At 39.9% G+C, this 14,383-nt stretch overlaps 1 protein-coding gene across 1 annotated transcript; it reads left to right on the top strand.

Moving 5' to 3' along the window:
- The first annotated feature begins 3,302 nt into the window (after nucleotides 1-3,302).
- LOC131219130 (probable LRR receptor-like serine/threonine-protein kinase At4g37250) lies at nucleotides 3,303-11,179 on the top strand. The gene is made up of 2 exons (XM_058214131.1): nucleotides 3,303-5,172; nucleotides 10,177-11,179. Exons 1-2 carry the CDS (start codon nucleotides 3,528-3,530, stop codon nucleotides 10,824-10,826), a joined length of 2,295 nt encoding a protein of 764 aa, XP_058070114.1. The 5' UTR covers nucleotides 3,303-3,527; the 3' UTR covers nucleotides 10,827-11,179.
- The last annotated feature ends 3,204 nt before the right edge of the window (nucleotides 11,180-14,383 follow it).

The raw sequence follows: 14,383 nt of genomic DNA, 5'->3' as shown, positions 1-14,383 counted from the left end.
AATCGCCTGAATAACGAGCACACAACAGTTGGCTGAATAGATGAACGATTAAGCTCATGACCAAACCTTGCTCTATCTCAACGCCAGGAGTCAGTGGTGACGATTTGAATCAGACCCAATTGGTTTTGGTACACCCACAATCCACAGACATGTTCCAAGTGGCCGAATTCGAGACCAATAATATGAATGTTTACTTTTTCCATAACCCAAGTCATGACTCTATCCCTAAGGCTGGGGTTAGTCTTAACCATGGTTTTAGATTTAAGGTCGTGACAGATTGCTTATGATCAATCTTCAAGTAGGAGATTGTTAAGATCGGTGGAGTCAGATCATCATAGGTGTACTATTCATCCATCCATCACTATTTCATATGAAATTTTACGTAAATCTTAGTTTGTTCAGAGTAATATATATTATGTCGTGAGAGATGGAGAGTTGTCATTGTATTTAGAGTTGTTTTTAAATTTTTGCTTTGAGCATAGTAGATTGATGTAAATCCTTGGATGCACGGAAAGGAACCATATAAATCTTTGAGTTATAATTTACTCTTCTTTTTTTTTTTTCCATTCTTCTGATTACCATATTATTATACATGTTTTAGAGAAGAGATCTCTCTCCCAACATCATTATCATGAGCAGTCAAGTGCTAACACCAAGCCATCCCCTTCATTTTACACCCAACATGTCAGTTTTACTCATAGAAACTATTATTACTTAATTATTCTTAATAATTTAATAACTGAATATCGAGTTGAGTTGCGTGTGGGAGCCAACCCGACCCCAATGAATATGAGTCCAGTTTAGTTTTTGTGTTTTTGAACTATTTGAGGCCCATCATTCAAATCGGTACCATTATTCAAATCCATACCATTCCACTGTTTAGTCAGTGAGCTCTGATGGAGCGAGCCCCATGATCAATGAATGCTAGGCCCCTGTTAAGATGAATGTTTATTTCTTTTCTTAACCATCTATCACTCCCAAAAAAATATAAATGTTAAAACTTCTTATTCATAATCCATCCATGGTGGGCAAAGACAGACCAACGGTCTGGATTAAAGAAACATAGGTCCTAATAGCTATAACTGAAAAAACTGCGTACCCTATGAAAATATACGAGCCACGTACCGTATTGAAAGGTCGAAACATTTATACGATTCGTTAAAACCAATATTTTGAAGTTTGAACCTGTCCATCTCGAGTTCTAGACTCGAGGCAGCGACTCAGGCTCCGGGTCCTTCACGGACCGGAATCGTCTCCCAGGTTTGTTCTACACAGCTGCGTAAAACAACCAGTTCTGTGAGGCCCAGAACGTTATATATGGTAATCTACTCCGTCCATAGCGTGAGAGACGTTATTTTAACGGTAAATGCAAAGAATCAGCCCGATAAAAGTCTCTAACAGGGGATAACAACGGAAAATTTGTAAAGTTCTCCTAAAACCTTTAAGTTCATGTGGTTTGGCCGACATAATCAACAGATAAGATTGATTTTTGTATCTTCAATTTTTCCGCGTGAGTTACACCTGATTAATGGGTTGGATTAAAGATTCACATCATAGTGTATGCACACACATACCTATGGTGGGCATTCCAACTTTATTCTCCGGATGGCACTGGCGACTTGAGCTGTATATCTGAGATGATTTTTATTTTAAGTCTAAAATGAAGGCCGCAGGTGATGGGTGTAATAGATTTTATATATATATATATATATATATATATATGTGTGTGTGTGTGTGTGTGTGTGTGTGTGTGTGTGGGCAGTGACCCGTGCTGGAAAAGCTCTATTGGGCCTACAATGATGTATGTGTCCGTCAATTTAAGGCCATACCCAAAAATGAGTAAATCTAACTGTCGACTAACTCATGGGAATTAGATAAAGGTTCTTGTAATTTCCTTCCGTACATGTCTACCTAACTTAATCAACAAGTCGGCTAACAAATGATCATTATAGCACGGTTCATAAGTTTTGAATGGCTTGTGGTGCGGTACACTTGGGATTTAGATCTACTTTATTTTTTGGCTGGTGCAGTAAAATGAACTCAAAAAGTAAATTCACCGGGTTAATAAAATGGAAGCCGATTAGCTGGTGTACCATACATGCTGATGTCTTGTTGATGTCACTAAGATACATGGATTTCATCACCAGGTCTATCTATTTTTTGAGCTTACCATGAGGCTTGAGTAAAAAAAAAAAATAGACAAATTCAAATATTAAATAGACTACACTGTAAAAAGCAACGGAGATTGAATGCCTACCCTTTTGAGGGTCATAGAAGTTTTGGATCAAAATGATATTTGTTTTTTCATTTAATTCATGTTTGTGTGAATTTACTAATAGATTTGATGAAAAATAAATGTAGTGGTGGGACTTATGAATGTTTTAATGGTGTGCTCTACTTGAGCTTTAGATATGACTCATTTTTAGATTCAAGCTTTAAAATGATCTTGCCAAATGAATGAATGGTATAGATATAATAAATACACTATTATGGGACATGTAACTTTGATCTCTTTTGAACAGCTGGTCTTTAACCACGCTAGCCAATCCACCTCCAAATTAAAAAAAAAAACACGTGCATTAAGGTGAGTACCACATAACACATGCCAGTACTGACGTTGGTACTGGAGACAGAAAATAGTGTCCGTCTCCATTCAAAATTAGGTGGACGGTACTATAGGTAATAATGGTAATTGACTATTGTTAACCTTAAAGGATGGTCAAATTTGAGTATATATATATATATATATATATATATATATATATATATATATATATATATATATATATATATATAACTTCATTTGAGAGATGGAAAATAAACATTAATGATACGTTATGGTGGGAGGCAGAAGGCTTTTAATGGTAAGGATTTCAATCATCACTGTTTTCTCATGGTCCACCTAAGAATCGGATCTGCTTCACTTTTTAGCTAAAGCCACAAAATGATCCGGAAAAACGGATGAACCCCATGGGAGTGGAATACGGACATCAATGGTAAGGACCGCACCTAATCCACTCCTAACAAAACCAGCAAGGATACTAGTCATGCCAGCGGAGTAGGTAAGTTACTCATACTCCAGCTTATATATGCCGTCTTGATACGCAGGCAATTATAAAGTGTACACGTCACATATATTATCTAGAGTAAAACAGATTACGTTGTGGTATTGAACACTCCCAATCAAATGTCCATTGGATATTTCCTTTTTAAACGGTCCATTAAATGCTCACCAATCTGATAGTTAGATAATCAAGTGAGCTTCTTCTTTTTCTTTTTTCTTTTTTCTTTTTTAAGGTTTTCCATGAAACTAAGCTATTACGCATAATTTGGACGGTTTGATTTAACTTGCTTCTATTAAACATGCAAGTTACAAATGACCGTCGTATCATCGATCCCACTGAGCCAGAGTAATAAATTTCTTCTCCTTTCCTTTGCGTCTCAGCCTTTTCTATATCCCCTCGTTTTAGCAGTGGAAAGATAGAAACAGCGACGACGTGCAATCATTCAGGAAAAAAAAACAAAGCATGATTCTCCGTCTCGCCTCCACTCTGCATTTCCTCTCCCTCATACTTCTAACTCGTCCGATCCAACTCACAGCTCTCAACTCGGACGGCATCTCCCTCCTCTCCTTCAAATACTCAGTCCTCAGCGACCCTCTCTCAGTCCTCGAGAGCTGGAACTACAACGACGACACTCCTTGCCAATGGAACGGGATTCAGTGTACGGACTTACTTGTAGAATCTTCATGGTCTCGTCGGGTTACGAGCTTGGCTCTCCCTAACAGCAAGCTTCTCGGCTCCATCCCTACTGATTTTGGCATGATCGATACACTCCAACAGCTTGATCTATCAGATAATTTCCTCAACGGCACCCTCCCTCTATCTCTATTCAATGCTTCCCAGCTTCGAATCCTTTCCCTCGCCAACAATGAGATCTCTGGCGAGCTTCCTGACGCCGTTGGGAGCCTTAAAAGCCTTGAATTCCTCAACCTTTCTGATAATGCATTGACGGGGAGGATCCCGGACAGTTTGATTTCTCTCCCCAACTTCACTGTTCTCTGCTTGAGTAATAACTACTTGTACGGCAACCTTCCCCGTGGGTTCGGCAATTTGGAGGTCCTCGATCTGTCTTCGAACCTCTTGAATGGTTCTCTGCCGACGGATTTAGTCGATGGAGGCCGTAACCTCCGTTCTTTGAATCTTTCTTACAACAGGCTTTCGGGAGGGATATCGCCAGGATTCGCATCAGGAATCCCAGCGAACGCTAGTTTGGACCTTTCTTTTAATAAATTGGGGGGTGGAATTCCTGAGAAGGGTGGCTTTGATTATCGGAGAGCAGAATCGTTTGCCGGGAATCCTGATCTGTGTGGGAAACCGCTCAAGAATCCATGCTCGATTCCTTCTACATTGTCTACTCCGCCCAACAGCTCTACATCAACTACTCCTCTTGCGATCGCAGCCATTCCCAAGAGCCTTGACAAACCCAAGGATGGCCCGCCCGGAGCCAGGCCGGGGAATGTGGCTGAGACGGAAAGAGGGCTAAAACCAGGGGTTATCATAGGAATAATCATCGGAGATTTAGTGGGAATCGGCATTGTTTCAGTACTAGGACTATACTTGTACCAGTCCAAGAGGGCAAAAAGGAAGAAGATGGAATCAGAAGACAAAAAGACGGTAGAAAAGTCAGGAAATGAGGAATCTTCGCCTTCCAATTCTCCAAAGATCCGATGGCCTTGTTTAAGTAAGCAAGGAACCAGCAGCTGCAGCAGCAATGAGGAAGCATCGGAATCAACAGGATCGGAAGCTGAAGAACAGAGATCTAATCAACAGCCGCAGCAGCAGGAGAGAAATGGGGGTGCGCTTGTTATGGTGGATGGAGAACAGGAGCTTGAGCTGGAGACGCTGCTCAAAGCTTCAGCTTATATTCTTGGATCTGCCGGTCCCACCATCGTTTACAAAGCTGTGCTTGATGATGGGAGTACATTCGCGGTTCGGAGGATAGGAGAGAGTTACATAGATAAATTGAAGGATTTTGAAAACCAGGTGAAGATCATTGCCAAGTTACGCCACCCGAATCTGGTTCGATTGCGAGGGTTCCATTGGGGAGAAGATGAGAAGCTTGTTATCTATGATTATGCTCCGAATGGCAGCCTTGCCAACGCCTCTCAAAGTAAGGAACAACCCCATCCCTTTCTCTCTTCTAATGCTCTTGGGCGCATGCTAGTAACCATTCAGGGGTTCTGCTAGGAATGCACTTTATTCACTCAATCTAGTTTTCTTTGGATCTAGCAGGTATGCTAAGGCCTTGTTTATTTACTACTTAAAAATAAGTTTATCTCATTTCAGATATATGTAATTATGCTTTAGAGGTTTTGGTAAGGATAAAAAATAGGATTTTTTAGGACATGCCACTTGTTTTTTAGCCTAATTAGACAAGCATTCTAAAAGAAAATTTCTTTAGATATCACCACTCACATTTTCATGACTCCCTTTATTTTACTACTTTCTATCAAATTCAAGCAATGACAGTTAGCCTATTTCTAAAAATGATGAAAACACTCCTAAAGAAATGATAACATGCACAACAATTTGGACTGTTCAATAGTTCATGGACAATGATCTAGACCATTTTAAGATGGAGGATACTGATCTAGACCATTCAACTCCAGGTGGCTAGCGATTTGAACCATTCAAAAGTAGGTGGCCAACTGTCTAGGCTGTTCAAAAGTATGCGGACAGTGATCTTGTCCATTCCAAGATTGTAAACAGCAATCAAGACCGTTAAAGAGTAAGTGGACAGCAGTCTGGGCCATTTCAAGATGGTGGGTAGCAATTTGGACTGAACCTTCCATCAATATATGTAAAGATGCCCCTTTTAGGGTATTTTCGTCATTTTTAGAAATAGGTTAATGGATGTGACTTGGATTCCACGGAAAGTGGTAAAATAAAGAGACCCTCAAATGTGGGTGGTGACATCTAAAAAAAATTAATTTGGGTGATTCTATCTAGTTATGCCAAAAAAAAAAAAGGTTGCATTTTATAAAAAAAATCCCTTTAAAAAATCTTTATAAGTCATAACTTTATATAAATTATGATCTGTAAAATCATAATTATTATTACCTAAAATGAGATTAAATTATCTTTAAATGTCAATCAGACGAGACCTAAGATTTTAGAATCGATGCTTTTGATAAATTAAGCTGGATGTTTTGTGGCATACTTTTTCGGTTGTCCATGTTGCAAATGGTGCACATGTGCAAGAAGTTTTGAGGTAATGCTAGCCTGAGAGGTTCTTCTATGGGTTTTCATTTGTGCAAGTGGGGACAAGTGAGGCGTATGGTTGAGAGATCAAAAGGTTTGGTATTATGGCCCACTTTGGATGTCCCATTCACCAAAAAACCCATGGGATGGGAAGAATTCTAACATTCAGTAGTAGGTCAAACAGTAGTCCGTTGACAGAGAAAATACAGCAATGGTTCACATTCAACAAAGGGAAAGCTGCAGATATAATACAGCTTGGATTGCTCAGTCAAGGGGATTTCTTGGGTGTGGACCATCAATTCCACTACGAGGTATGTCATATCAGCTGTATGGATTGGTGGACCATTACCACTGCTTGTACTAACTGAAAATCCAAACAACACTTTAAGTAGTTTGGGCATTTTGACGCCCTTTTCTTATTGGGAGAACTGATCACCTATTGGCAGCATGCTACTGCCTATTTTTTAATACCTCTGGAAAATTTACTTCCACTTTTGCCCCTAAACATCAAATATTTTGAGAGAAAAAAAATGCTTGTAAATATGGTTGTAGGTTAAAGTACCCTAAAACTGTCTGTAGGTGAATAGGTGGTTAGTCCTTTCTTTGGGAGGAATCATGAAGCAAGGATCTTCTTCATGAAGAATTTTATAAAGCGGTGATTCCATGTAGATGTAGTCATCAGAACTGTTGTTAGTAGTATCTGTATTTCCATAGTCCTTTGGATCACCATATGTTTTTAGCCTTATAAATAAGATTGGGTGAAGGATCGATCCTAACGCTAATTTCTCTGGCCAAAATCATGGTATTAGAGCAGTGAAATTGTTTGGTTAGAGCACTAATGAAACCTAGCTGATAGAATTTCCCAGATACTCTAGAGTAGTACCCATCAGCTAGTTGGACTTTATAAGGAAAGGGAGAATATACAAGGAAATTACCATCCTAAGTAGTCATGTGGTCAGTTGACAAGCTGGGACACATGATTGGTATAGACACCTGAAGTGTCTCCCGATGGATCCATAACTAGGCCGTGAGAATCAACAACTCGATGTTGAGACATGATAACTTAGAAAGACAAGATGTGCTCCTCAATTGTAGCAGCATTAGCCCCTTTCTTGGGCCAAGGTAGAAGATGTAGGTGCAAAATCATAACAAAAATCTTAGGTGTAATATTGTCTGCCACATTGAGAACAAATCAAGATGTCTCTACCCATGGTTCAAGAAGCTGCATAATCAATACATTTGTTATTCTTTGTGGAGGACTTTCTCCCCTTGGTATGGATCAAACAACTACTGATCTCTTTAAACTGAGTGAAGGCTGGGAAGCAATGGAAGCACAACGAATGGCCTCGATCCGAAGGTAATTATAAACCATTTCTATGAAAGCATGGATTCCCTTCCCAAGACATGAATACATTGAGGCTTAAATTTGTCACCAAGTCCACAAGGAACTCAAAAATCTGGTGTTTTTCATGCCACTTTCTAAACTGTAAAAGGGAACAATGTGCTACATGTGTGTGGGCTAGCGTTAATGAGGAAAATAAGAAGAAGAATTAGAGGAGAAGAGATTTAACCTGAGGGAGAGAGAGAAGCATTGGAGAGAAGAAAGAGAGATGGAGAAGAGGAAGAGACATCATAGGGTTAGAGAAGTTCTCACCTTGTTTTTATTAATGATGCAATAAATACAAATTATAAATATGGAGTTGGCCCAAATACAAATTAGCCCAATTAATTCTTTAACAACAACTCAGTGGGAATAGTAAAAGATTGCACATAATAATCTAGTTCCTTCCATCTCTTGACATAAAGAGGCATAATATGCCTCTATCGACAATTCCCCTGTTGTATGTGGGTAATTTTCCTATGCAACTAATAAGCATAGGCAAGATCATCTTTATGTGAATAGGTCTCTGCAACCGTGTCCCAGATTTTTTTTGCTGTCATGCACATCATCAATGGCCCACTAAACTCAGGTTACATAGAATGAAGCAACCAACTCGTGAAAATATAATTGTCACTCACCCATTCATCACAGGATGGATTACTTTGTGAAGGTTCTATCGAAATGCCATCAATATATCCCAATTTCTGCTCTCTGCCAAGATACTTTTTGGCGGATTGGGACCATGTCAAGTAGGTGCACCCATCCAATGTAACCCTGCTGGCACACAAGTTTGGTTGCCGTTTAGTGGGCCCTGACTCTCCGTTTAATTGAGCATCCATAATGCTCGTAAGAAACAACCAATAACACAATACGTGGAAAACCAAACAAGCTGTGTAAACAAGTATCGCAGATCATGAATCGGTTGGCTGGAAATGTACAACACAAGGGCTTAAGAAGATCTCATGTAAGCGTAGAGGACAACGGGCGAGCGACAGTGACAAGCGATGGCTGCGGGCCCACTAGGAGGAGGTTCTTGGCCCTGCCGCTGAAGGCAGGCAGTGCTGCTGCTTCTGGAGTACAATGCCGCTGCCACCAATGGTGGGGGCTTATCTGGTGCTGGGCCTGACCGTGAATGGGGATCCCAAAATAGCTCCCACTGGTGCATCTTATCACTTAAATCAATGACCTATAAAAGGGTTGAGAGAGCCTTAGCTCAGATGGGCCTGACCATGAATGGGGATGCCAAAATGGCTCCCACTGGTGCATCCTATCACCTAAATCAATGGCCTATAAAAAGGGTTAGGAAGAAAGTACCTGAAAGGTCAAATGTTCAACAGAGAAGGGACCACAAACAAAGGTTATCATCTTTCGATAGGGGAGATTTTTTTGGGCATCCCCAGTTCCATTGTATGAACCTTATGAACCTTCTTCATTGGCGTGGAACCCAGGGCCACCCATTCAGCTTTTTGGTTGATTTTTTTTTGGAGCAAATTAGCAAAATATGTCAGATCTTACCAGGGCACTGTGTGCATGCATTCTCCTTTCTTTGCTTCTGGTGTACGTTAGCAATTGTTAGTAATCGGTTTCAGTAACATGTACTTTTGTATTTTCACAATTTTCTTTTCAGTATGGTGCATGTTAGCGCGAGGGTGTGTTTGGGTGCACTACCAAATTGAACAAAGGTTGCTAGTTTATGAACTTAGAACTAAGCAGATTGTAATTTCCTTAACAAGCATGTTTAGGATCTAGGCTCCAAAATATTGCCGGTATATTGCTTTCAAGTAGGACTCAAAAGTAGTGTTTTAAATAGCGAATAGTGTGTCGCATAGCGCTTACCCCTCTGAAGCGTGAGGTGTAAGCTACATAGCGATATTCAACACCAAATTATTCTTGATTAATAATGAAATTTAACAAAATTGCATGATATTTGGTGCAACCAAATGTAACCTAAAGTAATAAGAAAGGACAATGATTAAGTATAAAGGGTAAAGAAGAGCAACGAAACTGATTTAGTATTGTTACTTATATTATTTTATCAAAAGCATTAAAAAGATTATCTAATTTTTATTGAAAATAGAAAAATGTAACAAATCATTGAAAACATCATCTGATTTTAATGTTGTAGTGAAAAATAACTTGTAATGTAAGAGAGCTTGTAGCGTATAGTCTGTAGCATGTAGCATATTCAAATTATCATGTAGCGTAGGGTTCACTCGACTTAAGCTATTTTCATGAGCTACGTAGCATTAAGGCTAAGCTAGGCTACGTAGCATAGCTATTTAAAACACTACTCGAAAGATGTATAACTGTAATTTGACTAAGGGCTGCTTCCTCATTATGAATACTAGGAAATATCATTAATTTCTGCCATCTCCTTTTGTTTAAATAGAAAGTTTGTAATCCAATTCACTCATGCATGCATCCAAACACCACGTAGGCCATGCTGGGTGTATTAGCACTAACATTTCCTTTTTGGTGTACATTAGCATCCACCAATGCCTTTCACTAAAGTGCATGCATTGATGAATGCAGAGAAAACAGGTTCCTCTCTGTGCAATCTATCATGGGAAGTTCGGCTCAGGATTGCAAGGGGAGTGGCACGAGGTCTAACATACTTGCATGAGAAGAAGCATGTCCATGGCAATCTCAAACCAACCAACATCCTTCTGGGTCCGGATATGGAGCCAACAATCTCAGATTTCGGGCTGGAACGACTCATATTTGGGGATACGACCAACAAGGCATCAGGTGGTTCAGGGCAGCATTTCAGCAGCAAGCAGTCAATGGTCTCTAGGGACAACCTCCAAGACCTGCCAACAAGGGCCAGTGCTAGTGTGTCCGCATGGTGTGCATCACCTTATCATGCACCCGAGTCGCTCAAGAGCCTCAAGCCCAACCCCAAGTGGGATGTCTACTCATTTGGTATGGTGCTTTTAGAGATAATCTCTGGGAAGGTGCTCTCTGAAAAGGAGATCACTAGCCAGTTGAATGTCGGGCTAGTTGGGGAGGATAGGAATCGGGTCCTGATGATGGCTGATGTCATACTTCGAGCTGAGCTGGAAGGGAAAGAGGAGGCCTTGCTGATGTGCTTCAAGTTGGGGTTCAGCTGTGCTTCTTTGGTCCCACAGAAGAGGCCAGCCATGAAGGAAGCCTTACAAATCCTTGACAAGTTACTGTCATAACAGTAACTAGAGGATTGAAGAGGAGATTTTGCTAGACATTCCAATCTAAAAACACGCATGTAAGATTGTGGCCATTCATCAGGTATGGTGCACCTCAAGGATGCATTCACAGGAAATGAAGCATTTCTGATCATCAGACAGGAAATATGGAAGGTGAGAAAAAACAAAAAGGACCTAGATGGTGATATGATGATGAAGAAGGTGCATTTTGACGTAGGTTGGTGTTCATGTGAGAGCCTTGTTTTGATGCTGACTTGTGTACTCTGTATTTTTTAAGTTTTGGAGGTAACGATTGTAGACCCTGTTGTGTTGATGAGAGCACTCATTCAATAGTCTTTTTTCTTTAGTGAGTCCATAGTGTTTATTATTCTTCGAATGTGACCTCCTAGCACAGAGCATATGTGTGTTTCACTGGAGAAGATGCATTGTAGTTGCAAAAAGGGTGAGTTCGGAATAATCTGGAAAATTACTATATTTACATTGAGTGGCAGTACATCGCCTGTGAGCTTGGCCCTTTGAAATTGGCCCAAGTACCAGGCCCAGGATTAAAATTTAGGCTGTGTCCGTGCCTTGATTGATGATGACTAACCCAGTCTATTCATCATGTGTGCTACCACTATGCAAAAAAGACTGGATGGTTTAAACACACGCGAGCGATTTCCCATTCATAAATACATGTGATAGTTGTTGGATTGGAGTCATAATTCAACAATTCAAATCATTTATATGATGGGAATCGTTGTAGATGAAGGATACCCAAAAAATAATAATAATAATAATAATAATTCTTTAATTGGCCTATTACAAACATTTGATCATTTAAATATTTTTCCTTACATGTTGGTCCTATACATCCAAGGCCAGGGCCTTCTCAGTCCTATTCAGGCTAGGGCTGTAGGCTTAATTGACCAGGGCCCCTAGTCCAGCCCATTGCCACTCTTAAGTAGAATGGCCACTGCACTTCATTTGGCAGCTTCCTGTGAGCCCCCTTTAATGGATGCTCTATATTGCACTCCATGCAAACTCAGGTTTTTCTACTTTTTCTTTGGAAGATAAGATGACTCTTTATTATTTTTTTTTCTAAAAGGATATGCAGCCCAAAAAAAAAAGGAGGCCCACATCTTGAGTCAGGGAAGCACCCATACTCCAGGCCAGGAAAGGAGAAAAGAAGAACCCACACCCTAGGCTAGGGAAGGAGCCCATACCCTAGCCAGGGAAGGGAAAAGAAAAAGGACAAGAGAAGGGCCAACAACCCAAAGAAGAAAAGACTAATTGACGCGATCAGGTTAAAGAAATGAGGCAATTTTTCTAAGAAATAATACATATGAAACTGCTAGATGAGACATTTGCAATCTTAGCGGTTAGAGCTTTATTTTGCCTACTAATGACCACCACCTCCCCTCCATGCACGTTATATGAGATCTCAAATTACAGGTAAAAAAGTTTAGAGATTAGAGCTTTATTTCACCTACTACTGACCACCCCCTCCTCTCCGTACACGCTATATGAGATCTCAAATTACAGGCAAAAAGTCTCATACTATAAGAGGAAGTATCTGGTTTCTAATCACCGAATAGTAATCTTCATTGCTCACCTCAATGAGAACTTTTGAACAATAGAAACCAATATCATAAGGCTAAAATGGATAACATGGAGACTCTTTATCTCCTTGCCCTTGACTGTCAGCATCAAAGATAGCATCCCAGACTGAAGGAGGGCATAAATAGCAAAAGCGACTAATCTTGGAAGGGTTAATTTCAGCACATGAGTGTCCAAGAGGGACCGTGGTGATTTCCTAAAACCTTTAGATTGTGATTCATAGACTTACTGGGAGTAAGACGTAAGGAAGTTGGAGATTCCAGGCAGCCAAAATATGCACCGTCGCAGCCATAGCAATAGTAAGCCCCAATATGAACATAAGTCAAGATCTCATCTCCTCCAAAACATGTCTCAGGGTTATCTCCTTAAGAAGGGAGACTTTATTAAAGAGACGGTTGTTTCTCTTCCTCCAAATGTGCCAGGCAAAGGTTGGGAACCAGCATCTACTCAAAAGGTTGCTAACCGGATCTATAGAGTTATCCACAAGATAGCTAACTATGTGAATAATAATGGGAGAGGAAATGATAGGGATGGAAAGCTTTTGGTGGATCCTCTCCTAACTCCATAAGATACAGGTATTCAGAAAATATGCTCAGCAGTTTATAAGGGACAAAGGTAGAAAAGGCAATGACTATCATTGATAATATTAAATCTTACCAGTATATATTTAGTCTTGAGCCTTTTGAGAAAGGCAAGCCTGCACTGCCAAGCTGAAAGCAATATAGCCTTTTGGAGATAAGGTCCACACAAATTCATCCTCAGTAGGGGTAAGAGATAATTGTCTCATTTGATCAAAGATTTCACTTAGCTCGATATTTGAAAAATAGGGGGATTGCAACTCACTATTTTGAATAAATATGCTAAATTTAATGTCTGGTCCCATCCCCAAATCTGCAATAATATTCTCACCACATTGATCAACAAGGCTGTCATCTCCAAGCCAATGGTCATACTAGAATGATGTGCTATTTCCCATGCCAACCAAGTATCTGGCTTGTTTCTTGGAAATATCATGGATATTGAGGATATTAAGCCAAGCCCATGACACATTCAAAGAGGGCTTTACATGCCAGATAGATCTATTATTTATGTATTTTTTGTGAACCCACTTACTCCAGACGTTATCTTCCTTGCAAATGATCTTCTATAATTGCTTAATAAGGCAAGTTTTGGCAGTGATTTTAAGGGGAATTATCACAAGGCCACTATCACTTTTGGTTTTACATATTTGATCCCAACAAATAGAGTGAACCTTAGAGTTTCCTTATTCTCCTTTCTTGGATATCAAAGTAGCCTTGGGAAGGAGAAAGCATGAAACTAAAAGATGTGAAGGTTTGAGAGAGTTGAATTAGTTAGTTCTAGCCTGCTAGCAAATGACAGAAGATTAGCCTTCCGCCCTCCCAATTTGTCATTGAGACTATCAATCAAGGACTCACAATCCCTAATATGAAACCTAGATGAATAAAGAGAGAGCCAGGTTTACCTAAACAACTGACCTTCCTCTATGTCAAGGGTGGATTTGATGATCTCTTTAACTTGAAAGAACCAAACAAGATGATCACGCTTTTTTTAAGATTGATCCCAAAGCTTGAATGAGTACCAAAATTAGAGAAAAGGTTTTTGAAATTCATTGCATTTTGCGGGTCAACACTCGTGAAAATCATAAGGTCATCCACGAAAAGGTGTGAGTTGGTAATTGATCCCATAGAAAGTAGAGAACTAATTGAATTATTTGCAAAACATCTAGTTAATAGGGCAAAGAACATTTCCATGGCTATGGAAAATAGAAAGGGAGAAATGGGACCCCTCGCCATAGATTATGACCGAGGAGGGCGAAGAGATACAAGAATTAATCCAACTTGTCCATTTATCAGGAAAATTAAGGAAATAGTGACTAGCAAGAAGAAAGTCTCATCTCAATGAGTTAAAGGTCTTTTTGTGTAACACCTCGGCTTCCG

This window comes from Magnolia sinica, chromosome 11 (assembly GCF_029962835.1).
Source record: "Magnolia sinica isolate HGM2019 chromosome 11, MsV1, whole genome shotgun sequence".
In the NCBI taxonomy this organism is placed as follows: Eukaryota; Viridiplantae; Streptophyta; class Magnoliopsida; order Magnoliales; family Magnoliaceae; genus Magnolia; species Magnolia sinica.
This window is presented reverse-complemented; position numbering and strand designations above follow the sequence as displayed.

Bases quoted from the DNA above. Each gene is read 5' to 3' on its own strand.
- LOC131219130 (XM_058214131.1), top strand. From the start codon at position 3,528: ATGATTCTCCGTCTCGCCTCCACTCTGCATTTCCTCTCCCTCATACTT. The intron at 5,173-10,176 runs GTAAGGAACAAC...TGATGAATGCAG, and splicing joins CCTTGCCAACGCCTCTCAAA to AGAAAACAGGTTCCTCTCTG.